The 27399-nt window shown below is 44.6% G+C and overlaps 1 protein-coding gene across 8 annotated transcripts in view; it reads right to left on the reverse strand.

Moving 5' to 3' along the window:
• MSI2 (musashi RNA binding protein 2) overlaps positions 1–9643 on the reverse strand; it is a 568931-nt gene extending 559288 nt beyond the window's left edge. For all 8 annotated transcript variants that reach the window (XM_055001131.1, XM_055001129.1, XM_055001127.1 and 5 more), the window contains exons 1-5: positions 9411–9643; positions 9082–9122; positions 8488–8569; positions 7843–7927; positions 3620–3661 (exon numbers count right to left, since the gene is read on the reverse strand). In XM_055001131.1, the coding sequence (XP_054857106.1) occupies positions 3620–3661; positions 7843–7927; positions 8488–8569; positions 9082–9122; positions 9411–9472 (312 nt within the window). In that variant the 5' untranslated portion in view covers positions 9473–9643. The remainder of the gene's footprint in view (positions 1–3619; positions 3662–7842; positions 7928–8487; positions 8570–9081; positions 9123–9410) is intronic.
• Between the last annotated feature and the right edge of the window lie 17756 nt (positions 9644–27399).

Raw genomic sequence — 27399 nt, forward strand, 5'->3', positions numbered from 1 at the left:
AATTGGATCAGCAGAATTCACACAGAACTTGAATACAGTGCTACCATTTTGGCAAACCCTGTTCTAAAAACTCAAGCAGCAACACCAAAAATCTGCTATGAGAACATGATACATCTATCCCTTTCTCTCTGGGCCAAAGAGTTTTAATTGTTGCTATGCTTACAACAGCACACACCATGCAAGAATACACAATCTACATGTTTGCATGTTTCTCCAATGCGATCTGTCTAACCTGGCACAATCTCATAATATTAAATTCTTTTACCCCAATCCATAGCCCTGAGAAATCTAGGACAATACATTGCACAAGGATGGTAAACACTGAGGCACCCCAAAACTACAAATCCAAAGCTTCAGAGCAAATTGGAGCAAAAACCCACACAGGAAAGAATGCATTCGTGATCCTTTAACAAACAATATAGGAAGGAAGGGCAGGCAAAAGAATTAACCTCAAACAAGTAAATGGCATTTTACATTAAAGTCAGCTGGGCCAGTGGCTTGAACTCAAAAAAACTAAACAAAAAATAAAAACCATATAGTCCAGCAGTTTTTGCACACCATTGTTCATAAATGTCAACGACAAAGATGCTTTTTAAGAAAACACATAGCATGCCCTTAAAGAGAGTTATACAAATGCCAGGTAATAGCTGCTTTGGGGCAAATAGCCTGTCCAGTTCATCGGCTGCATTAAAAAAACCTAGCAAACCATGTGTTTGATGCGTCCAAGAACAAGCTTCTGGAACACTGGGGCTTGCACCCTCTCTCCTACGCCTCCCAGTCGGAAACAAGTTGCAATTTGTTGGGATGTCCCAATCAGATATGTTCTCTATTGCGGTTTGTTTCTTGTTTTCAAATCAGGATTCTAAGTAACAGTTTAATCCTTTCTCGGAGAGAGCTGGGTTTGTAAGCAGAAAACAAATCAAAATTTGTAATGCGTCCCAGCAAATCTTCTGTCTCGGTTTGGTATGACCAGAGGGAGGAAGAAAGTATGCAAGTCTAAGGACTTCTGAGGTTCACATTGGGATCAGGCAGGGATTGTTTGATTGCCTGAATGTAGGAATTGTTTAAAACCACTCTGCAGAAAGGAGGTAGATGAACTGGCAAAACAATTCCTTCTAATGGCTTCTCCTCCCATATCAGTCCACCTGGCAGATTAATCTGCCCTTTGGGAACTTCAGACTGCAGGAACACAGGGCAGCGACTCTAGTGTCTCACCTGTGCTATGTCCCCCCCCCCCCCCCGCAAGGAAGTCTGACAAGCAATCTATTGTTGTGTTTAGAAGGCTGAAATAAACATGTTTGTTCAGCCTGGCTTTTGTGCAGCTATTTATCAATGCAACTGATTTTGCTCAGTTGTTATACTTAATCAAAATCTGAGTCCAGTAGCACCTTAAAGACCAACAAAACTTTCTAGGGTATAAGTTCTCAGGATTCAAAGCTGACTTGACTCATGAAAGCTTATCCCCTGGAAAACCATACTGCCTTTTAAGATGCGACTGGACTTGAATTTTGTTCTACTACTACGGACTATCAGGGTTATTCAACTGAAACTTGCTCAGTCAAGAAATCCTCGCAGTTAATTTGGCTTGCACATGTGATTCAACAGTAAGGCAACCAAGTTTTTAAAAATGTATAAATACTCCAGCTACCTTTGCCACCAGCTCTTTATAAGCTATATTAGGAAAAGTGATGTCAAAAGTGAGGTCAAAAATATTATCATCTATGAGAACATTTTTAATAGGGCCGGGAAACTGGGTTGCCACAACTTTTAGGTTCCCTTCACTGTTACTCCAACTGCATCCATTTCGTTCTAAAACACAACATCAGCAGGGTGAAGGCAGCTTACTTCTACTACTTTTTAAAATTTACAACGTTTTTGTATTAATTTTCCACCCAAATGATTCTCAATTATTTTTCTACAGAACTACAGAACATGAAGTTTCTATTACTCCCCTCGGTGTACCTTTCAAATTTAACTTTGTGGTACAATAATTGTTAAAGGTTCACATGCAGAATATTAGCTTACTGCAAGAACTACTTCAGGACAGACCAGTCTTTCTCCCGATCCATTTTGACACCTATTTGCTTGTTGGTTTGTGCCTCCACAGGCACTCTCCTTAACAAACGGGCAGTACAGCAAAACAAATGGGCAGAAAAGTAGTTTTGGAAACCACAGGCATCAGAGGTATTGTAGCCGAGATTCTCTGAATCCAAAGGGGGGGGGGGCGGGGGACAGTCAAAGAGAAGTCTGTAGAAACTTCATAGCATACTGGGCTAGCTAGCTGGACTCTAGTAAACAAGCCAGATCATTCACTGCCTGTGCACATAAATTCTAAGAAATTAAGTCTGGGTGTGTTTGCATATGGCTTTTTGAAAGCAGACGGTGCCAAAACTACTCCTGTACTCCAATTCATACTAACCACTTCACGCCTATGGTTCCCTGCCCAATTCATTAGACCCATTTTTCCCCTTGCTTTTTATTCCTAACCAAACCGATCACCAGAAAAGTTTTCCCATGCCTTCTTGCCAGCGGAAATCGCAAACCCGCCCCTCCCCCTTCCATTCCCCAATGGAAAGAAAAGAGCAAGACTAAGCAGAGTGGACAGAATCAATTAGTCCAAACTGTTGAGAACACTCGAGGGGATGTGCCATTTGTGCTAGATGTTCCCGTTCTAGTTTAGAAGAACAATTTCAGCAAGCATTTTGGAAAGGAGGCGGAGGGAACCCAACGTGCTGAGCTGCACTGAAAGCGTTTCCTCCACTTCAAAGTAGAGAGCAGCAGCAGTGGACTAACACCTACAGCCAACTCCGAAAGTTGGCCTTCCAGCAGCCATGGTGTACTGGATATGTTTCGGAGGCAAGCATTCATACAAAAGCTCCTTTGAACAAGACCGACATGTCCTTGCAAGAAACCTAACGCATTACAACGAGGCAGTCCTAAAAAAAGAACAGGTCACTTATCCAATCATACTTAAGGCTCTTTGTTTCAATGCTTCTTCCCTGGACATTCCCAAGCTCGCGGAAGAGTGCAGATCTTCCAAACAGCAGCCAGAGGCTTGCCTACTCCAAAGCTCATCAAGAGCACTAACACTTCTCAGAAAAAGTTATGCACAAGATGAACAGAAGGCACGGGGGGGGGGGAGTAACTCTCTCTCTCTCTCTCTCTCTCTCACACACACACACACACACACACACACACACCAGTCAACAAAACAGGAGAGAATCTCCCCTCTCCATCTTCCTGGAAAGTTCACTGCCCCAGACAAACAAGAAATCCTTAGCGCTGTCAATATATCACAGCTCTTCAACACAGCAATCTATGGTTATTTAGATCAGAGGGCTGGGGGATAGAAAACCCCTACAGGCTTCTTCAACCAGACACACAATTACAGAAGAGTGCACCAGGAGGTGGTTATACTTGAGGCGAGCATTATTTCATACAAAGCAGTTCTGTGATTGAGAAGGCCTTTTAAGACAACAGGTATTCCAAGCCTTAAAAAGTCTCCATTGCACATTTCTTGCTGCGGCCACCCCCTCAACTCCTTTCAAAACGTGAACTGCCCAGCAATAACAAGACCATCTATGCACCGAAAAGCCCATTATTGAGCCTTGCTTCTTACCTTAGGTTGAGCTCGTCGGGGAAACGCAACTTTAGGATCAATCTGCAAGGGAGGAAAAAGGAAAGCAATATAACTTGCATGTTTTCCATGGAAAGGCAAAAGAGGAAAAATATATACATTGAATGATTAATCCCTCATTTCTCAGGTTGGGGGAATCTTTTGAGAGCAACTAATTGGTACCAAAGCTAAAGAGGGAGAATTAACAGAAGGTGAACCAATACGTTATAGAAGCTATTCATGACAAACTGCGAAACTGGGTCTTCGAAGCCTATCCTGAAGCTCCACGGCCAAACCTGGCATGAAATCTTGGATGCCAGACCAGGCATAACTGGAGATTTGTTTGTTTTTAAATAATTTTATAGAAAGAAACTACGAACTCTTTTTAAATTTCAAACACGCCATCTTCATGGCATTAGTATCTTCTGTTTGTTTTGGGGAGTGGTTATGTTTCCTCATTAGATTAATAATAGCATTTACCAGTTTAGTGAAATTTCAGCTAAATGGTCCACAAAAAAAGCACGTTTTCAACTGCATTCCTGATTTAGCTTTTAACAGTCACCCAACTGCAAACAGGCATTTAAAAATGCAGGAGCAGAACACAGAAGTCGTTATCTTGGAAGATCAATGCTAACTTTCTGTGAAAAGGAACCATCCATATAAGGCAGGTCTAGCTGTGTTTAAAATTGCTTAATCTGTTAAGTTTTGGGGGGCTATCTGCATTTTTTATTGTATGTATGAGTATTCAAACAAACTCTAACCCAAACCAAACATTTAATATTAATGATAACATTTGTGCCACAGACACAAAAATTAAGATTTGTCATGTACGAAATTCAAGAAAAAGCTGAGGAAATACCCTTCCAATACCTGCAATTCTAACTCATTTAAATGCAAGTTCCACATTAAATGTAGCTACCCAATATGGGTAGGGGACTAAGAAATACAAATCTCGATTCTACCACATGGACATCAACCGAAATATTTTGGAATTGCTTTACATAAATAAATCCTGCACCCACCTGAAGTATCTTTCTAACCATCTGAGTGGCAAATTTCTTTTTTCAAGGATGGAACAGGGCAGTAGAGGACATCCACATTTTGTCACAGGTGGTTTACAAAACAGCTTATCATAGCCATTATGAACATGTTCCAAGTGGTTGGGGTGAGAACCCTTTTTCTAAGGTTTACAGAATGTGAGAAGTAATTTTTGCATGCAATTATTGCAGATTGCTTGTACGATGGGGTCACCCTTGTAAAGTCTGCCTTCTCTTTGCAAGCCAGGATTCAATTGTTAACTTTTAAACTCAGAAGAAGAAGAAAAAACACTTTTGCTCAGCTGACTGATGACATCAGAATTGCTTTTGTGGTTTAAGAAAATCTGCACTTGTTGCTTGTGCAACAGAAGATATTTTCAAGTTGCTTTTTGTTCAAGAACCAGCCTTCTGCTGGTACGCAACACCATTCCCTTCATGTATGAGAAAGAACATTTAAGAAAATCAAATACCTGAGAAATGAGTGATTACATGCTACTGTATAGTTTACAAAGCAGAGAAAAAGTGAGAACTCAAATTCTTCATCTACAGAGCCAACCCTTTCATAGAGATTAACATTATCTACATATGTATTCAGCACTGGCTAGGTTCTTGTCTACCAGAGAAACACAACAGGTGTAGATTTTCCATTAAGTTGCCCAAAAAGTCTTTTGGGGGCGAGTTGCTACAGAGTTGACAGGCATACAATTGTTCTACAAACTCTCAAAAAAGGTTTAATTGTTGCTTTTTAAAAGTAGAAAACTAAGGCAGTGGCGAGAGAAACAGCCCAGTGAACCTGAACCAAATTCCCACAATGTTGTTTTTGTGATTTTCCACTGGCAGAGAGGAGTTAGGTAAGCCTTCCAGTTCTAAAGCATGATATACAATATGAGAAGTCCGGAATCAACAAAGATGGGTGTTCTTTGCAGGGGCAAGGCTGCAACTTTCTCCAAATCAAAAGCAATGCTTTAAAGCCCATGGCATTTTTTCAGCCTAACCTGTGATCAACATGGCAAATTCATACCTGTTGTGCATCCCTGTCAACTATTAAAGACCAAAAAAAGCCAACAGAAAAATAAGGTCTACTAAAAAAAATAATTAGTTGGTTAGATATAATGCTACTTACTGTATCTACAAGTCCTCTAGGAAATGACTATAATAATAGTACTATTTCTGATATGAATGGCCATTACCTAGACCAAGCTTTTAATGCAACGCCTTCCATGTCAAAACCCAACCGAGCTGCTTCCTGTGCTGAACGTTGAAACAGAGTCAAATGCTAGGCAATGCTGAATGACAAGAAACTATCAGAGGTCTACAATCAGTGGCTAATAGGTGGATATTTGTCTGAGCTTTATACTCTGGAACAAAAGATCTCAAAAACAACAAAAAAAAAAGAGGGGCCCAACACCAACATTCTCAAGCCACCTGAAGCCCGAGAGTGTGCCACCTCATGATCTAACAAAGGTCATTTTCTCTTCCTTGATGACATCATAAATCAAAATAATGCAGGCATTCCTCCACCAATATCCTAGCACTGTCCTCCCCACCCCACAAGAAAGTTACCATGGGAACAAAGCTTAAGTATACACAGAGTTATATTGATCCCCTTCGGACCCTCTTCTCTCCCTCCCTTTGTTAGTTTTCCCACTATCAGATTTTTAAAAAAAAAAATTGTAATCCCCTGGGACAGGACAGATTTGCCTCCTCTCTGCTCTCTATTGTATGCCCTGTATGTTAATGGCACTGAATATATATATTATTAACAGATGGATATTCATTCTCATTAAGTGGGTAAGAGTGCAACTAAAATAGTTAACTTCTTTCCCAGAACTTGGATGGAATTTTTCACGTGACAAAACAGATTGTTTTTCCTGCCTGAGTTATTACTTATTGCTAAGACATAAAAATGTACAGCCTCTCTCTCTGTAACACTACAGAATCATATGAACTGGTCTCTCACCACCTCACCTCATCGCCCCCCCACCCACCAAATCAAATCATTAAGAAATGTTCGAGCACAGGGTACATGCTCAGACAAGCCCGGCAGAATTTATAAATTAAATTAATAACCCCCCCCCAAATTCCACCTGCTTCATGATGGACAGTGGGAAATAAAAATGTAAATCCCAGATCGGTTTCTGGCCTATTGCTTTTAAAACGTTCAATATAAAGCAGATCTTAGTAGCGTTAAAAATATCTTGTGTTTGAATGAAAACACATACATTTTTACAAACTGGAATATGCTTTTTAAAAACTCATTAAAATAGCTGATTTCATAAGTACACTGGCAGCTGCATCAGATTTCGTCTCCTTGAAAAGATGTGCCCCCAACGCATTGCAGAAGAACAGATGACCTCTACGAACGTCCTTTGATTAAAAAAGTTTGCCCAAAGCTTATTAATGAAAGGAAAGTTAATTGGACACAAATCTCTTTTTAGAATCTTAGAAAAACTTCTTATTTTAGGATCTGAGAGTGATAGAAAACTGATGCACTTCCCACCCACCCCCAGTCAGAGCAAACTCTCCAAGCATTTCAGCACGGGGCAACAACTTTTGAAAACAGTCAGCACGAAAGGCAAGCCGCTACCACTGGACATACCCCTTCTACCCTTCAGTCTTGAAGGTTCCTTCTCATCCTACTCACACCATTTCTTTCTTGTCAGTTCTAAAAAATATTTTTCGCCCATAAATGACTGCAACAGGGCAGGGGGATAAAAAAGGGGGGAAATATTTCTGTGCTAGATTAAAACTCCTAACTTTTGTAGAAGGTTCTGATTGAATGCAGCACTTCTGTCTTATAAAGAAACGTAGTAGCTTGCCGACAGTCCCTACACACTCCTCTGAAACTGTGTACATAATCATTATGCAAAATTAGTAGCTCAAGATGTGACTGGGTGAAAAAAGGCACCATGATTTGGGGGGTGTTTTTCGGGGATCTGCCAAGTTAGTAAACATTTTACCAAATTGTTTTTAAGTTGCATAAAGCCAGAATGAGCTTTCAGGCTCAACAAAAGCCTAGTGTTTCTTCAAAACAGTTAACTGATTAAAAAAAAAGCACCCTTGCATTTTAAGCAAACTAAACAAAAAAGGACACTGTCTCTTTAAATAAGCCTGTCATAGTCACAATACCGTAAGAAATAAAGGAGAATTAAAACACAGAAAACGAGCAAAACGCGTCATGTAACATACCGTCTTGGAATCTAATTCATGATGGGGTTGAGCTAATACTTTATCTACACTTGCCGGATCTGCAAATGTAACGAAACCAAAGCCTCTGAAAAAGAGAGACAAAAGCCGGTGGAAAAAGGAAAAGCAACGAGACACTGAAAAAATGGACAGAAATACAAGATAAACAGTTTCACTCTCAATTATAATTCCTCTCTTCACGCTACTAAATCTCTCCCGCTTAAAAGTAAGACTCAAAGGGGGGGGGGGAAAGGGTAAACCCACAAGCAGTTTTTCCGACACTCTCCCCAACCCCACCCCTTTCCACATTTTCACCTTCAACCCATCCCTCTTTTAAATAGAAGAAAAGAACTAATGGGATGTGACTACTCATTAAGAAAGCCAAAGAGACTTTAAAAGGGTAAGAATAAGTTTCTGCCCCCCCCCCTCAAAGAACCCCTGTCAATGTCAACATTGATAAATAAGAAACTGAACTTCAACCAGAAAAGTTATTCTTTAAAAGGATATTCACTCCCAGCAATTCTTACTCTATTTGCTGACACTCGGTATAGACTGGGGGGGGGGGGGAGGTCACACTTTCAAGACCACACATACAAGAGCTGTCTACATTAAGGAAAACTTTGATTTCAAAAAAGCAAGATGGTTTACCTGGAACGTTTTGTAGTTGGGTCTCGCATCACCATACATTCTCTAATGTCTCCAAATTTGCTAAAATAATCTCTAAGGTTATCTGTGGGTAGGGGGGGAAAAAGAGAGAGACCATGAAAGAAGATGGGGGCCAGAAAGGGGGCCAGAAAAAGATAAGGAAAGGAAACAAAAGCAAAATTTCAGCCACTGGAAAACAAAAATACCAACATTGGATTTGCTTTCCAAGAAGACGGGGAAGGAGAGGGTGGCAACCATGAGACGCCACTTTGCTTTTCCTCACCCCCCCCCCTTTAAAAGTGCGCGCACGCAAATTTAAGGTCGAATAGAGGACTCAAGAAAAGGATCTGCTCCATGGAGGGAAGCGCTCATCTCCCCGACCCGGTGCCAGGCCAGCCCGGCGGCGAGTGCGGCTCTCTCGGGAGGAGAGTGAGTGGCGGCGGCCGGGGGGGGGGGCGCTGGGGGGGCCGAGGAAACTGACCTGGGGTGGCAACAAAGAGCCACAAAGGAGGCCGGGCCGGCCGGCCGGGGAGTGGGAGCCGCGGCGCCCCCCTTCCTCCCTTCCCTCCCGCCCGCCCGCCCGCCGGCGCCCCTTACCTGGGGAGGTCTGCCAACTCAGGCCGCCGATAAACATTTTGCTGGAAGAAGAAAACACAACAGAGTTAAGCCCAGATGTCAGATCGGCCATTTTGACGTGTAACTTACAAAAGCGAAAAGGAAGCGCGCGGCGGGGCCGGGGGGAGGGGGGGCGGCCGGAGGCGGCGGCGGGGCCGGGGCGGGCGGGCGAGGGGGGCGCCCGGCTCGGCCCCCCAGGTGGGCCACTCCGGCGCCGGCCGGCCGGCCGCCCCTCCCCCCCCCGGGCCCATCCGTGAGGGGCGCTGAGGCGAGGGCGCGGCGGCGGCGGCGGCGGCGGGCGCCCAACTTACCCCGGGTCGTGCTGCGCGTCGTTGGGGCTCCCGGAGCCCGCCTGGCCGCCGTCCGCCTCCATGGCTGCGGAGAAGGCGAGTGGCGAGCCGAGCGGGAGCGCCCCCCGCCGCGCGCCCCCCGCCCCGCCTGCCTGCCTGCCTCGCTCCCTCCCTCGGGCTGGCTGAGGGCAGCGCGCGAGAGAAGCCGGGCAGCGGCCGGAGCCTCCTCACACGTGGGCTCGGCTCGGCTGGGCTCGGCGCCGCGCGGCTTCCTCCCGGCCCTCCTCCTCCTCCTCCCCCGCCCCCCGCGCCCGCCCCCTCCCAGCCATCCTCCCTCCGCGGCCAGCCAGCCTCCCTCCCCCCTCCCTCCCTCCCAGCGCGCGGGGCGGGGCTCCGGGACGCCGAGCAGCCCGCCGGACGACGTCACGCCCCGGCCGCGAAGCCCCGCCCCCTGGCCTCGCGCGCCGCCGAGCTCCCGCAGGGCGGGGGGGGGGGGGACGCGCTGCCTCCGGCCGGCCGGCCGCGCACCCCGCGCCTCCGCGGCCTCAGGGGCGGGCAAAATCCGAAAGCGCCGACCCTTCCCCAAATTCTGCTAGTCTTCAAGGTGCACCTGGACTCTTTTCTGCTGCTACAGACAGACAGAGGAGTTGTGGGGAGGATGAAGGGCAGGAGGGCAGAACCTGTGGAGAGAAAAGCAAGGAATGAATGCCTAAATAAGTTAAACAACATTTTGAACAGTCTCAGTAGAAAAGAGCAAGAGCCCAGTTGCACCTATTAGGCTAACACAATTGGTGGTAGGGAAGGAGCTTCCCGGGAGTCACAGCTCACTTCAGATACTGAAGAAGTGAGCAGTGAAGTTCCTGCTCTCCCCAAATTTTCTCAGTTTTATAAGGTGCTACTGGACTCTTTTCTACTGCTGCAGACAAAGGTATCTACCTATCTTGATCTACCTCTCCGGGTTGTTGTGGGAAGGATGAAAGGGGAGGGGGGAGAACCTGTAGGAAGCCAAGTTGGGTCCCTGTTGGAGGGATAAATACCGAAATAAGTAAACATTTTGAACGGTTTCAGTAGAAAAGAGCAAGAGTCCAGTAGCATCTATAAGACTTAACACAATTTGTGGTAGGGTATGAGCTTTTGTGAGTCACAGCTCACTTCTTCAGATACAGCTATCTTGCCGAATATCAGGCAAATGACAATTGGCTTGACAATGTAACCAACCTGGATTGAATCAAGACCTAGGCTTTCTGTCTCATTACAGGTGCTGATTTCTCCACACTCACCACCCATCTACATACCTCACCCTATTCAATTGCGCCTGCTATTGTCATTCCCCAGCTATTGCCATTTACCTGCTGTTGTCATTTGGCATCTGAAATCACTCTATATAAGGACAGATGGACTCACACTGTATCTGAAGAAGTGAGCTGTGACTCATGAAAGCTCATATCCTACCACAAATATTGTGAGTCTTATAGGCACTACTGGACTCTTGCTCTTGTGTACTGCTACAGACAGACTAACACAGCTACCCATTTTGAACAGTCTTATTGTTATGTCCGCAGTACTATGATAATTTTATTTATTTACTCAAATAATTATACCCCCACTGGGATTTCAACCCATCCTCTACAGGTTTAAAGGTAGGCTATCCTTCCCCTCCACTTCCTTTGGTGTTTGGGTTTCTGCAGTTTGATAACAACAACGTAGCCTTTCTACAGAACGTTCTCAGTTTAAAGCTCTTGACGTTGCCTCGGTCATTCTTGCAACAGCACAGTAAGGCAGCGCACACACAGCATATGGTTGGCTAAGGCCGTCATATATCCGAAATCTGAACCGAAAGACCTCACCAATCGCAGTTTCTTTTACGGGTTTATAGGGAGAGGCACTCTGCACCTGCCCACGGGTACGCTAACATTCAATCCATGCACTCCAGAGATGGCAACTGGCACTGAAAACAAGATTGTTAACATTTAGTGCCTCCTTGGCACAATGTAATGCCAACAGCTTAACAACAACAATTGTTGTATCTGAGGTGGATTTTAATTGTCGGAAACTGCCTTGGGAACCAAACCTTGGCTGAAAAGCACTGCACAGATGTAACTAGCAAGGAAACAAAACAAAACAAAATCACAAGCTTTTTCATGTGCCCATCACCTAATTCTCAAATATTATTGTTATTAATAACAACAACAACTAGTAAGCAATACTTAGCAAAGTAAGCAATAGATATTATGGGGATTTTAAGTTTCTGATGATTTAGACTACAAAATCTCATGCCCATAATACTTTAATCTTTTAAAATGTCAATCCTGTCCATGCTTACTCAGAAGAAAACCCCACTGAGCTGGATGTGGCTTACACCCTAGGAAGTCCACTTAAGTTTGCAGCCTAAGAACTGCACAACTTACAGAAACCCAGGAGTTAGACATATTTGCAGCTAGGGCTGTCTTTACTGGCAGATTTGGAGTGGGGGAAGTACTAATTGTAAATTATTATGGTTTGGATTTAAATGAATATAATTTTGCTCATGGAACACACTTTTATGCTTCTACTCCACTGGCTCCATCCCCAAGCTGCCTTCCCCTGCCCGAAGCATGAAGAGTTCCCACTGGAGACAGGAATAGTGGAAACCTGAGGGGGGGCATGCTTCTCTGTTCCTTGCCCCCAAAGGTGTCGATGTTAGTTTCCTGAGCTACAACAAAACTAGCCTGGCTGTGCTTCCGGAACATGGCAATGACGGGGCGGGGTGGGATTGGAGGGTGGGCACAACTGCCATCTTGACAATCTACATAACTATCCTTCCAGTACAGCATGTGTTCTATGTTTCTTCTCCCCAGTTTCTCTTCCCCCTCTTTTTAAAAAGTATTGATGAGTTGTCAGATCATTCACTGGCAAAGTTGGCTGAAGATTGCTGAAGGAAGACAGGGAGTTTGCAGACAACCTGAACCACTTCTTTGTGGCTGTTTTCACTGTAGAGGACATTGGACAGATACCTGCCCTGAATCAGATTTTTCAGTGATGATGTGTAAAATACTGGCTCAAATAGGAGTGTCCAAAGAAGAAATTCTAGAACTGACGAGCTCAAACATGAAATTACTGAACTTGTAACTAATATATGTAATTTGTTATTGGCATTAACCTCTGTGCCAGAGGACTGTATAATAGTCACATGTCACACTGATATTTCTTTTAAAAAAGGGTCTGGGGGTAGACAGTTTATACACAGATTAGGCCACCCTTGGTAAATTTACAGAATCTGTAAACTTATTGAAGAATGAATCTTCCTGAAGGGGAATCAGCGTGTCTTCTGAAAACCTCATTTCATCCTCAACAACTTCTTAGAATTCTTTAAGAGCGCTAACAAACATTTATAGAGGTGATCCAATACACATTCTTGAACCTCAACAAAATCATTTGACAAGCCGTCTTGCCAGCTTAACGTTCTACTGGCAGTATAGTAATGGGTTTATACAAGCCCCAACTGGTGCGGCTGCATTTGGAATACTGTCTACAGTTCTGATTGCCCTGTCTGAAAAAGTATGTTGAAAAGCTGGGAAAAGACCAGAAGGGGGTGAGCAAAACAATGGGGGGGGGTGCACCTGACCTGTGGGGCAGCTAAACCCTCTGGAGCTTTTTGGTTTAGAAAAAAAGGCAATTGAAGAAGGGGCATGTTAAGAGCTCATAATAATACACAGTGCTGGGGAAGTGGACGGAGAAAAATTTTTCCCCTCTCCTATAATACTAGAATTCAGGGGTCACCCCTCAAAACTGATTGGCAGTAGATACAGGACAGACAAAAGGAAGTCCCGCTTCACACAATGGGTAGTTGGCATGTGGAGCTCACTGCCCCTACTGAACCAATGCACGGAATGCTCATAGGAGGCCTGTGGCCTTGCTAAGTGAAAGGGCTTCTGGGTTCAGAAACAGAACGCCTCTGATGGTCTGATACTGGGGAGCAGACAGGAGGGGAGGGCTTGTAGACTTCCATGGGGGATCTAAAAACAAATATATTGGGGTGTTTAAAAAAAACCCAGAAGGATAAACGGAGAACCTATAACTTTAGGAAATAAACGCCCTCCCTGTGCTTTGTTAGGCAACCACAATAGTTTTGCTGGCCTCGAAGACTTCATTTCTGTCAGAAAAGGGCAGGGGGAGGGGCCAGGGGCCATTACAAGGCTGCTTTGGCTTTTGAGGGAGAACCTCAGAGCCAGACACCCCAGCCACCTGGCTAGCCTGTGATTTGTGTGAGTCACTCAGGTCTGGCAGCGTGCTCCTGTTGAACAGCAGTCACACCATGAAAGCTAGCCTAGTGTAGTGGTGAGTGTTTCAGACTAGGATCTGTGAGATCTAGGCTCAAATCCCAACTCTGCCATGGAAGCTCACTGGGTGACCTGTGCCTGGGTAACCTATTTCACTGACTTCTTGTGATGACAATATGGAGGAGAGGAAAGTGACGTACGCTGCTAGGGTCCTAGGATCCCCCACTCCCAGCCACCGCTTTCCTGGCCAGGGGCAGGGGGAGACATGTCCAGGAGGCAAGAACCCTCCTGGGCACACGCTCAGTAGGCACCAGGGCTTTTTTTCAGCTGGAACGCGGTGGAACGGAGTTCCGGAACCTCTTGAAAATGGTCACATGGCTGGTGGCCCCGCCCCCTGATCTCCAGACAGAGGGGAGTTGAGATTGCCCTCCGCACTGCTAGAGCGGCGCGGAGGGCAATCTAAACTCCCCCCTGTCTGGAGATCAGGGGGCGGGGCCACCAGCCATGTGACCATTTTCTCCCAGGGCAACCCACTGAGTTCCACCACCTCTTTTCACAGAAAAAAAGCCCTGGTAGGCACACTTCTGGCAAGCATGGCAATGCCACTTCCTGAAATGACACCATCATGCCCAGCAGCGGGCATGTTCCTGCACTTTGTAAGGGCCAAATCTGGCCCCCACCAAGTCACTTACTTTAAGGTCCCCCCTCCCACCACGAGGGTTTGCGGACTTGGCAACCCTATAGGGTTCCCATTCAGGAGAAAGGAGGACTATTAATGAAGTAAATAAATAATAAATGTAGCTGAAGATGGGGGCAGATAAAAGGTAGGTAGGTTATTGTGGGGGGGAGAAGGAAGCAGGGAAAGATAAGAATATGGGGGCTGCCAGGAGGAGGGAAAGAGGGAATAGTGGGGGAAGGAATACAGGGAATTGTGAGGTCCCCTTGCAGATTCCCCAGTGTACACCTGGGCCTGGCCTCTCTCATTTAGTATTGTGCAACTGGATCCAGCACCACGCAATTTGGCCAGACTTTTCCTAAGCTGAGGCTGCTGGGGGAAGGAAAGGGAAAGCGAAAGCTGAAGACGGGGGGGGGGGTGGCAAATAAAGGCAGGTTCGCTAGTGAACGAGAAGGAGATAAGGGGGCATGAAAAGGGAAGCTGCTGTGGGGGAGGTTCAGGGGGAGGAAAAAATAAATAGTGGGAGGGGGTATAAGAGCCCCCCCCCCAAGTCCACAACAATAAGGAACAGAGACTGACCTTTTTACACTGTGTTCTCAGACTGCTGGTAAGGGAAGCGAAAGCTGTATATAATTTCCAAAACGAGAAGGCAGGGATTTGCTACAGTTCCCCGGGAGGAAGCCTTGATTCTTATGTGTATACTGGCAGCTGCAGTTGCTGAGCGGTGAAGGAAAGGTACTCTGTGCATGTTCAGTCTACTTTTTTTACATAGCGTTACTTCAAATCTCCCTTTTTTGGGGGAGGGGCAAACAGCAGAGCATAATGCAGCCACATGTAATGAATCCCAGATGACCTCCCCCCCCCACAACTCCCCTGCAAAATGCCTGCAGAAGAGGGTGCTCTGGAGCAGAGGGGGAGGGAGGATTTAACTTGGACTGTTTTTGCGGAAATTTCCCCCAGCCCAAATGGCCTGGCCTGTGTTAAAGCACTCGTGTTTACCTTGCCAATAGAGATGAGGGGATCAGCAGATAAGCAATTTACAGGGTGTGGGAGATGTAAGTGTGAACTTAGGTGGATCATGAGGGGGTGAGCATGAAGGGATGCGCTAGGCTCCCACGGCCCTTTCTTATACGCCCAGGGTAATACCAATTGCCACTTTGGAGTCAGGAAGAATTTTTCACCAAGCCAGATTGGCCAGTGATCCAAGGGGCGGGGGTTGCCTTCCTCTGGGCATGGAGCAGTGGTCACTGGGGGAGGGATAGCTGTGAATTTCCTGCATTAACCCTTCCAGTTCTATGTCTCTATGATATTTCTTCCCATCCCTCTCCAATGCAAAACCAACCCCTTCCCTAAGGTGCTAAGTTACGAGCTTTCTAAAGTGAGATTCAGAAGGGAGTTCTGATTCTCAAAACCTCATATCCTCAGGGCTCATTTCGAGGGGGAACGCACAGGAACGCAGTTCCGGCAGTTCTCCAAAGAGGTCACATGTCAGGTGGCCCTGCCCACCTGATTTTTGGTCATTTGGGGCCTGTTTCTGCCTGGATTTGGGCCCTAAATAACCAGGATCGGGCCTCTGACGGGTGGTGGATCACTTTCTCACTCAGCAGCAGCCCAATCCTGACCATTTTGGGCCCCTTTTTGGCCATTTTCAGCCCCTTTTTGCCATTTTAGGCCCAATTTTGGCCCTGAATAGCCAGGATTGGGTCCAAAACAGCCAGGATAGGTGATGTCAAGGGGCGTGGCAAATGCAAATGAGTTATGCTAATGAGTTATGCTAATGAGTTCCTGCCGCTCTTTTTCTACGAAATGACCTCTGCATATCCTGAACATTTTGTTGGTCTCTTAGAGCAGAACCACAAGTGACAAAAGGCACAGATTGGACACTTGTCAGCTTCCCTCAAGTTTTGATGGGAAATGTAGGCATCCTGGTCTCACAGCTTTGCTCTCTGACTGCTGTCCAATGGACTTTTCAACTGTCACTTGTCCAACATTCCGCCAAGCTGCCTACATTTCCCATCAAAACTTGAGGGAAGCTGACAAGTGTCCAATCTGTGCCTTTTGTCACTTGTGGTTCTGCTCTTAGGTGCCACTGGACTCAACTCCTGCTGTTCTATTGTGGATCATCACGTTTGCCCACCTAAAACTATCTGTATGTTGACAATGACTTTTATAGCAAGCCTCCTGGGGTCCTGCTTTGCAGCATAAAGGCAGGGCAAAAGAATTTTTAAACCAATATGTTAAAGAAATAAGTAACATGCAACTTGCCCATTAGCCACAGATAAGAGAGGGTGATCCTATATGGCCATAGGAGGAAGGGTTGAGCTGCAGTACCTAGAGCATTACTGTACTTGCAAGATAATTTTTGTACTTACACCATTAGTGCTGGCCCACATTCCCGTTAGGAAAAACAGTCTGGAGAAGCACCTGAGGGAGGGAAGGGTCTTTGGCTTCTCTGCTCTTTTGTCTTAAACCTCTTCTTACTCATATCTTCCTGAGCATCTCTAGAATACAGAAGTAGCCATCCACAAATTTCATTAAGCCAGTCTCCTCCTGGTTCCCAGTTTCAATATGATTGTGTTGGCTGAAATGGCTGGTGCTGGATCACACATCCACAGACGTCTCCCCCAAAGGCCAGATCCCATGTGCCGCTCTGCAGAGGACACTCTTCATTCTCCATCGGAGCTATTGCACTTGCAGGTAATCCCTGCAAATTAAGAAAACTTGGAAGTGATTCACTACTTTAATCAGAATCCCTCTTTTTTGTATTCTCTTTAAAACCCAATGGTACCCACCTACCAGAAGAAGAAAAAATACCAACAGCAGCACTAGCTGATATGGGGACTAGTCACTTCACACTAGCAGCAGGGGACAGGGGAGAGGCAAATATTTCCCACATTGTCAACATAATGCTATTTCAAGGTCAAAGGAGAAAGATGTTTTAAAAATTACTATTTGATTTCCCTCTCCTCCCCTATTTAAGATAGAACCTGTTTGCCCAAGCCTCCTTATGCAAACCTTTTGGATGACTCCACGTTTTGGATACATTTTGTGAGGTAAAGTTATGTGGTACTTTAAAGACTAAGATTTAGTTCAATATGAGCTTTTGTGAGTCCAAGCATACTTCCCTCTGATACCTGAAGAGCTGTGAGTCACTAAAAGCCCCTATTGAAACAAGTATTGTTAGTATTTAAGGTGCCAGTGAAGTTTATGTTGCTTCAACAAATTAACACAGCTACCCCTTTTCTATGCTTAAATTATTAAAATAATCTATAGGAGTAATCATTAAAGGCATTAGCATAGAGCTTCTGTGACCCCCAACAAAGTTTTGGATAACTTTTCAGACATTTTGAGGCAACGCTTATTTATATTTAAATATTTCTCTACTTTGCGTTTCAAGGCAACTTCCATTGAAAACAAAAATAAACACTAAAGAATATTTATTAAACCTGCATGCCACAATTTCAGCACTAAAACATGTTAAAAGTAATTGATTTTTATTTATTTACATCATTTGTAGTCTTCCTTTCTCATTGGGACTCAAGGCAGATAATACAGAATAAGTCAATACAATCAGCAACAGGATGGGATATCCTCATTCAGTAAACAGTGCAATAGGATTTGACCTGTAGAAATCTGAAACTGAGGTGAAGCTATGCGTAAGTGTTAATGTGATACATTAAATGATGCAAAAATTACATAGCGGGAATCTTCATATAGCAAAAGATAATATGAACTAATCATGGTGTCAACAGAAATGTATCCTGGTACCTAAATACTTTAAAGTCTCAGTGCCCGACCTGCAGCAACCAGAAAAGCATTCCAAAGACAAGATGCTACTCCAGAAAAGGCCCTGTTTTGAGTTACCATCCTCTTTGCTTCTGACCATGAGGCATCTGTACCAGGACCTCTAATGAAGGTTGGTTAGTCTTAAAGGTGCTACTGGACTCTTTTTGATTTTACTGAGAACAGGTGACTGTTCAAACAACAAGCACTGTAAATTGTGCCTGAAAGCAAATAAGCAACCAGTGAAACCCATTGTAAAGTGGCAAGAGGTGGTCCAAGCAGCCAGCATCTGTGAGGTTCCTTACATAAACTGAAGTTCTCGTTGCTGAGGACAGGTGTATTCAATAATTGTCAGAAGAGCAGCCAGGCTGATATAATAAACACATAGCTTGTAGTGGTACTCAAATAGCTCTAGTCAACCTTTAATCATTTCTCCATAGTTGATCATACCCACCAATTTTCACAACTGGTTACTACTTGCCCATCTTCCTATGGGCAGATTCACACTGTAAGAACTCCACAGCATCCAGTACCAAAACAGTTCAAAACATTATTTAACTCAGGCAAGGAATAGTCTGGATCTGGCTAGGCTGTAACCAGCCACAGCAAACCAACTTAACCAATGAAAAGTTAAACTAAAATAAAGGCTTTCTCCCTAAGGAATCAGGTTAAAATAACTATACAATACAATAAAGGAACATCACCAAATTCACAACTCCCCACATAACACATTATTACTGTAAATCTAAGATGTGAGAATCACATATTCAAATATCCCAGTCAAAAACATGGCATCTAAATTTCTGATCTTTATCTCATCATTGAGAGCCAGTTTGGTGTAGTGGTTAAAAGCACAGGACTCTAATCTGGAGAGCTGGGTTTGATTCCCCACTCCTCCACTTGAAGCCAGCTGGGTGACCTTGGGTAAGTCATAGCTCTCTGGAGCTCTCTCAGCCCCACCCACCTCACAGGGTGTTTTGTTGTAGGGATAATAATAACATACTTTGTAGACCACTCTGAGTGGGCGTTAAGTTGTCTTGAAGGGCGGTATATAAATGGAATGTTGTTGTTGTTGTTATTGTTATCTGCAGACACGTTTGGGGTGGAGGTAGGGTTGCCAGCACACCTGGAGAAAAATGTCCTAACTCTGTAATAGGGGCTTAAACTATGGAAACAGCTAACATCACCTGATAAATACCATTCCATTAATCCTCAATTTAAAAGAACAGGATTTTTCTTCTAGGCAATTAGCAACCGTAGGTGGTGGCTACAAGCAACAAGGCCTTCTCTGTGGTATACCATCAAGCCCATTTTTAGATTTTGCCAGGTCTTTGAGACTGTTGTGTTGACACAGATGACTTGCTCCTGATTTTATGGGCTGTTCTAGTATGACATGATATAGAAGAACCTTCCCCTCCCCCCATTATTTTGTCACAGTCAAAGCTATTTTCCAATCCTGCTAATTTAGATTCTGTGACTAACCCTGCAACCATAACAGTAGAAAAGAGCAAGAATCCAGTAGCACCTATAAGACTAACAACATTTGAGGTAGGGTATGAGCTTTCGTGAGCTACAGCTCACTTCTTCAGATACCATAAGCAGAGTTACTTGAAATCAATGGGCTTAAACTGGAGTAACTCTGCTTAGGGTTGCACTGTAAATATGGGTCCTTTGAACTGCTAGGTTTTACCACTGAACTATAAATGTTGTAGGTCTGTAAAGTGCCTGCCCTTGAGGGGACCCACTTAATTTTATTATTTAAAGATCTATATCATACCTTTCAGCCTAAAAAGGCTACTGACAGTATCATCTTGAACAGTTCATTTAAAAATTGCTGAAGCCATTGATTTTAAAAAATACGACATAGTGGCCTTTTTCACACTGCTTACCAGCCACAGAGCATCACACCAAGCTCCCGGAATGACAGCATCTTCCTGGCGCGATTTTGCTGTCGTTCTGGAAGACGCTGTCGCTCTGGGAGCTTGGCGCAATTTTCCGTGGCCGGTAAGCAGTGTGAAAATGGCCAGTAAACCAAAATCCAGTTAGAGTAAACATGGGAGGCAGTGAATGAACCAGAACCAAAATTGCAGTGATCAGGAACATTTTAATGTGGTACTTAAATTTTCCAAAAGCAAATGGCTGGGCTGAGCAGATAATGGGATTGACACTCCACAGCTGACATCCCACTACAGAGAAGGCCCCGTTTCTGCTAGAAGCCTGTTTGATCTGTGTTCTGAACATTGCTATAAATGATGGTGAAAAATTTTAAAAAAACAAACCCATAAAAATGCTCTTAAACTAACACTGCTTTCTTTTTCTTTTTTGCAATTGAACCTTGCAGGTGTCTAAGCCTCAGAATCTTCTGCAGAAACCCCACCACCAATGGCTTTCACAGCCAGAAAGATGGCAGAGAAATCCCACAGAACTGCTTGCCACTCAATTCTGCATGTGTTGCATGTGCTGAAAGCCAAAGGGGCAGCAGATCAATGTAGATAAGCATGCGAGACCCATGGGTTTGACCTTTTCTCAGGAAAGCTCGCCTTCTGCCCAACTCCTTTCTGCCACATTTGATTCTTCAGCAAAGGGCCTTATGGGAATTATACATATTTATCGTATTAGGATGATTACATAAGGAAGCAAACAAGGACTGTCTAAAAAGCCAGCACTCTTACATATGAATGCAAAGCACCTACCCCATAGCACAGCCTGTCGCTTGAGGCACCGCGGCCTACATTTTGCAAAAATATTCATTCGTGCCAAGTAAGAGCCAAGTAAATACCTTTCTCTCTCAGAGCAAGCAAGGTGCCACATGACAGCCACCAATTATCAAGTGTTTTCAGTTGCAAGACACCCATTCATTTCTTTAGTGGTTGTTTGATATTCATTATCTCAAGTAAAAATGCCATCTTAAAAATATGCATAACCTCAGTGTCAAGCAGATTCTCCCAGGAATCATTTAGATCAAGTGAAAATGAGAAACTGACATTGGAGTGGACTTAGAGCTCTTATCAAAATCCCAAGAGACCCCAACAACCTAGTGATTCAGGGACAAACAAGCCACAACAGGGCTTCCAATTGCTAATGATGGGGCTATTGGAAGGAGGGCAGGAAGCAGCTAGGTACCCTATCATTGTGCCTCTATCTAGATGAGATTTGGCATTACAGATATCATTACCAAAATTTTGTGTATGCTAAAAAAAACTATTAAAAATTTTCACTGAGATAATTCAACCTTTGCACCAAGAAAAGCCCAAAAGATTCCTTTTAAAATGTACGCACATATACCTGAATGTCTCTGTTCTGTATTTGCATAATATCCTATGGGTTTCATGTTATGGGAAGGGCGACAAGCATCCTCCTCCAATACTGCAAGCCATTCCTCCGATTTGTAAGACTTCATCAGGTATTACTTAGCACTCACGCGCTCCCAAGCAGATTTTCAGTCACAAGGCCTAGACACTATTTTAAAAAAACTTTTTGCATGAAAATCTACACTTTCCAGGAAACCACAGATTCTGCATCCAACCCTGCCAGTTTTCTATGCACCTGTGAAATCCCAGCAAATTTACATTTGCTTTGCATTAATGACACATTTTGCAGATTCTTGTGATTACTGGATCTGCGCATAAAGATTTAATTATTAATAAAAACCAATAAATAAAGCCAGTGATAATCAGTTTCAATTATTTCATTATTCCATCTGAAAAACATGCACAATTGAAAAATAAACAGGAAAATATGATAGCAAAAAATAAGTATTCCATTTCAATCGATGCTCCTTTATGTGATTTTATACTTTTACTTAACTTCACAAGATTAAACCCTGAATCAAGAAGCAAAAATGTCAGGGAGGACAGAAAATGCCTCTCCCCCCGCCCTTCCTTGTTTGTATAAACTGGTATGTGCAGGTGGAGACTACTGCCCTCTGTTGGACAAGTTATGAAAAAGTTCCTCTTTCTGTTTGCCTGAAATTACACATCGCTAGTGCAGCTTTGCTCAGTTACTAATTGAGAGCCAATTTTTTTGTAGGTATATATGAATCTTGACTGGCACCAAAAGAGTCACTGGCCCAGGCAAGCAAGACTTTTTATTTGCAACAACGTTTTAGCATTAAGAAGAAAGAAGAAACCTGAGGTAAATCAACCTGAGGTAAATCATTAAGGTGGAAAAAAATCCTAGGTAAATCAGATTACAAGGGAAGCTGAGCACAGTCATTTAAAAATAAAACACAATACTGACAAAGGAGTGTGTAGCTTTACAACTGAGGGTCAGAGAGGATGAGATTTTCAGAGATCGGTTAGGTGCTCAAACTGCAGTTTATGGGTCCTTTTCACCAAGCACACGAGATTTTTAAAAACACAACCAAATCAAGGGCTGCTGAGTGCCCAGATCAGCTTTGTGCCTCCAGTTCTGGGCCCAGGAATAAACACGGCAATCTGGACATGATGAGGACCCTGCGCCCTGCATACCCTAGGCATGTGTGGCCCCACCCTGGCCCAGTCCATCAAATTGTTAATATCAGTGAGGACCTCAGACCCAGAGGCCTGCGGGCCCCTGTGCTAGGGGCATCCCTTGCTACGCTGACAGTTTCTTGCAGGTATGGAGATTGGCAGTCGTGGAGAAGGATGCCTTTAGAGTAAGTAGGTGACCTGGGCCGTTGTCACACAGGCATCTGTTCCATTAAATTTACAGCATATAGCATCGCTGATATCGGCACAGTAACGTTTCTTTGGGCCACCTTGCGTTTCTTCGCGCTCCCAGCTGTCCACACCTAAGCGCTCTGTTCCGTTCTCTCTAATCGGCGCAGAAGCAGCTCCCCCCCCTTTTTAAAAAAATTTTTTGGCGTTTAATTCCGCTATAACGGAATAACATTAGCTTCCTAATCTACTGCTGTTTCCTGAATAATCTGAAATCCGTGTGCACAACTGAAGTTGTTGTCAGCTGGATGAGGCTGCAGTCTTCCGCGCCTAAGATCCTCTCGGTAACGCAAAACTGAAAGCGGAAGTCGGATAGAACGGTTGCGGAGTTTAAAATTTTCCCATGCAAAAAAAATAAAGGAATTATATCGCTATAACATCGTAATTAAAAAAACCCCGGAAAATGACTGAACACAGCCATTTTTAGCGAGGTGTGGTTTTGGGTTAAAATAAAAATTCCTCTAATGGCAATTCAATCATTTTTATTTGTTTTCTTCAGCAGAAAATTTTCATTGTGTGATGTCATTATAGTGATATAAGAACATTATTACAAAAAAAAAAGAGTCGCAGGAGAAATGGATTCTGGGATTGAGGACAGAAAAAAAGGGTGGGCCTATGGCGTGGCGAGGCAAAAAACATCAATGTGAGGCATTCACACTGAGGCGCAAAATATCGCGACTATCAAGCACAAAGCAGAAGAGAGAAAATCGCATCAGTGTTGGAATAAGGTGGGTGTTTGCCGGGAAATTGCGCCATTTTCACGCTAAATAGAAGCCCGTGTGACGACGGCCCTGTTAGAAAAGAGCCTTTCCTTACCTGACAAACCAATATATCTTCACAAGAGACCTCTCCAGGGTAGAAAGAGGAGTGGTTTCTTCTGATAGTGATTAATTCGATAATTAGAATATAGGTAGGTAACTTGTTTGCCTGATGTGAAGGCTGTGGACATCACATGCTGTATAAATAGCTCTGCACTTACGGTGCGCTTTAGTATTGTGAAGAAACAACAACAGTGTATCAAATATATGTATAAAAAGTGCAAGAGTCCAGTAGCACCTATAAAACTAACAAAATTTGTGCTAGGGTGTGAGCTTTTGGGAGTCACAGCTCACTTATTCAGATACCTGAAGAAGGTATCTGAAGAAGTGAGCTGTGACTCCCAAAAGCTCACAGCCTATCACAAATTTTGTTAATCTTATAGGTGCTACTGGACTCTTGCTCTTTTCTACTGCCACCAACAGACTAACACGGCTACCCATCTTGATTTATCTACATATAAAAAGTGTAAATAATAGTTCTGTATGAAATAAGGTAATGCTAATATGAAAAAATGTAATGTTATGAGATAAATATGATGCAATCTTAATTCTGTGGGGGAAATAAAGTTGCACAGCGCATGCCAGGCAACTAGTGACCGTTACCAAGGGAGTGTTTTTTCTCTTTGAGGTTTTCAGTGGGCTTCTGTCATATTTTCATAGCACAGCACAATTCAAAATGCATCACTTGATTGGTTAGATTTATGATTGGTCATTTAGTGGACAATATAATTGGTCAGTTAGTGCTGATTTAACTACATTCATTGGCCTTTAGCTTACAACCAATGACACTCGTTCTGTTGCTTCCTTCAGTAGAGAGGAAGAGAAAGTGTGCATACATGTGCAGGGGACCCTCTGGAGGCCATTTTGTTTAACTGGCCATTCAACTTACCAGAAAAAGATTCCTGGTGACCTGCTGCCTCAGAGGTGCACCATTGACCAAGTCCAGGATGACCAATTCACAAGAGCTGCTTGATGCAGCCCAGCCAGTTCTCGCCCAGAAGAAGGCAAGAAGCAAGTCAACTCCATCATCACTGTTGCTACTCTCCATGGCCAAGCTGATTGCTGCGAGGGGGGGGCCTCTCCACGTAGTTTGTTCCCAGCCCCCGGTAGTATCCCAATCCATCTCTGTAATCCAGGGCCCTATAAAATCTGGAGCTGCCTGACTTCGCAAGCCACGGAACAATTAAAAACTGTAACAATATATTATTTTGTTACAACATTTATACCCCCCCCCCTTTTGCTGTCATCAGAGCTGCCAATAAAAACATATCTTAAAAACAATTAAACCCCAACAAAAAAACAACACGAAGACAATTTAAAACCAAGTAGCAGCAGAAGACAAAACGGCACAAATTCCTTCCTGATGATACTTGAACAAAGCAACCCAGTGATTCTGGGGGAGGGCACCACTTGTTCACATGAAGCTGCCCTATAACGAGTCAGGCCCTTGGTCTTTCAAGGCCAGTATTGTCTACTCTGGCGGGCAGCAGCTCTCAGGTGGAGGCCTTTAACAACAACAGCAACATTCAATTTATATACTTCAGGGCAACTTAACACCCACTCAGAGCGGTTTACAAAGTATGTTATTATTATCCTCATAACAATCATCCTGTGAGGTGGGTGGGGCTGAGAGAGCTCCAAGAAGCTGTGACTGACCCAAGGTCCCCCAGCTGGCTTCAAGCGGAGGGGTGGGGGGATCAAACTCAGTTTTCCAGATTAGAGTCTTGCTGCTCTTAACCACTACACCAAAATGTCTTTCACATCACTTACTACTAGGGATGCCAGTCCTCCACCAGGGGGAGGGATCTCCCACTCCCACCCTCCATCCCCTACCCCTGCTTACCTGACTGGCAGGGGGAACATGTCTCATGGGTCACGCCCCTGGGCGGCGCAGTGTGCTCCCAGCCAGCAGGGTGCGGTCCCGGGTGGCAGGACCAGGGCTTTTTTTCAGCTGGAACGTGGTGGGATGGAGTTCTGGAACTTCTTGAAAATAGTCACATGGCTAGTGGCCCTGCCCCCTGATCTCCAGACAGAGGGGAGTTTAGATTGCCCTCCGCGCCGCGAGTGCTGTGGAGGGCAATCGAAACTCCCCTCTGTCTGGATTGGACCCAATTCAGGCCGGATCGGGCCTGAATCAGCCCAGATTTGGGCCAAACCGGGGCCAAATTGGGATGAATTGGGCTGCTGCATAGTGCAGGAATGCTACTGTGCTCCCCAGCAGACAGAATTGGTCCAAATTGAGCGCAAATTGGAGCCCAGCAGCACTCCCAGGGTGGACCATGACCCACGTGATGACATCACTTCCCAGAAGTGATGCCATTGTGCAAGCCGGGAGTGTGTACACACGAAAAGAAGGAGGAAAAGGTAAGAGCCAGGCCTCAGATCACCTGCCAGGAGGTTGGGGGACCTGGCAACCCTACTTACTGCCTGCTCTCTTTTAACTGGAGATGCCAAAGATTGATCCTGGGATCTTCAGCATGCAAAGCAGGAGCCCTACCACTGAACCATGGCCTCCTCCTCATAAAGCTGAACATGTGAAGTTACTTTCTCTTGGGTACTTTTCACATTGGGACTTTAAATCATTTTAGCACCGTCTCTCCTTCCCACGTTTGCGCGACTTTCACACTTGAAAGGTGGTCATGGGACGCAGAACCAAAGATTGTCCGCATTTCCCCTGATTTTTCCCCCTGCACAGATACCGTGAGTTTTGTTTTGAAGCCGCAGGCGAGTCGCAGCTGGCGCGAACCTTGTCAGTGTGAAAGCATATTCTCCCGTTTGGCTTCTCTGCTGCTCCCTCTCCATCCCGGGAGCTGATTGGTCCATGAGGAATTGACCACACCTGCCCTCCAGACCTCCTCGGCCACTTTTTCCGCCATTTTTTTTGTTTCTGAATAGGACAGCAATGTTGCAGCATCACAATGTTAACTTGAGATTTTAAATTATCATGCTTCCGATAACGGCGGGACTCACAGCCAGAGTGTGGGACCTTTTAAAAAAAAATAATGTGTTGGTAGGAGCAACGTTGTAGCATTACTGTATTGGGGAATCAAAGGTTTGTTGAGAATCCCCAATGTTGCTGCGCATTGTACACATTGGCTTACTGCAGTAAGCCTATTATTCCAAGGTGGGGTTGAGGCGTTCATAATTGTAACTAAAATGGCGTTCGGTAGAACAACTTCTGGCTGCATTTGTGCAGAGGAAAATTGCCCTTCCCTCACTCTGAAACTGGTCACATGACAGGGGAATCTGTGCAGTGACAATATATTGTGCCGGCATCTTTCCTGCCAAAATGTATAGGCCAATCACTGTTTTTTCAATTTAGGTGGGATTCTTTCCTTCCGATAAAGGATTGATTGGCATGGGGGGGAGGGATCCTGATGGGCAGATGATGTCAGATGAGGTATCAACCTCACAACATTGTTACACATGCGCAATTTTTTTTTTTAAAAAAAAGGTGGTGACGTGCTGCGAGGCCCATAAAGCCCGAAACTGAACTGAGGCTTCTGAAATTAAAAAAGAGACACAAAATCGAAGTTGCCCAACAGTGTGAAATGAACAGGTGCGATGCCGACTTCACTGCGATTGGGGCAACTGCTCATCAATGGCGGTTTAGGCCATGAATGTGAAAAGTACCTTGGTCTTTCAAAATCAGTATTGTCTAATCTGACTGGTAACAGGGTCTCAGGGGGAGGTCTTTCACATCCCTACTGCCTTGGAAATGGAGATGTTGGGGACCGAACCTGGGACCTTTTGTGTGTGTGATGTCTTGTGCTGCAT

This window comes from Eublepharis macularius, chromosome 17 (assembly GCF_028583425.1).
Source record: "Eublepharis macularius isolate TG4126 chromosome 17, MPM_Emac_v1.0, whole genome shotgun sequence".
NCBI lineage: Eukaryota > Metazoa > Chordata > Lepidosauria > Squamata > Eublepharidae > Eublepharis > Eublepharis macularius.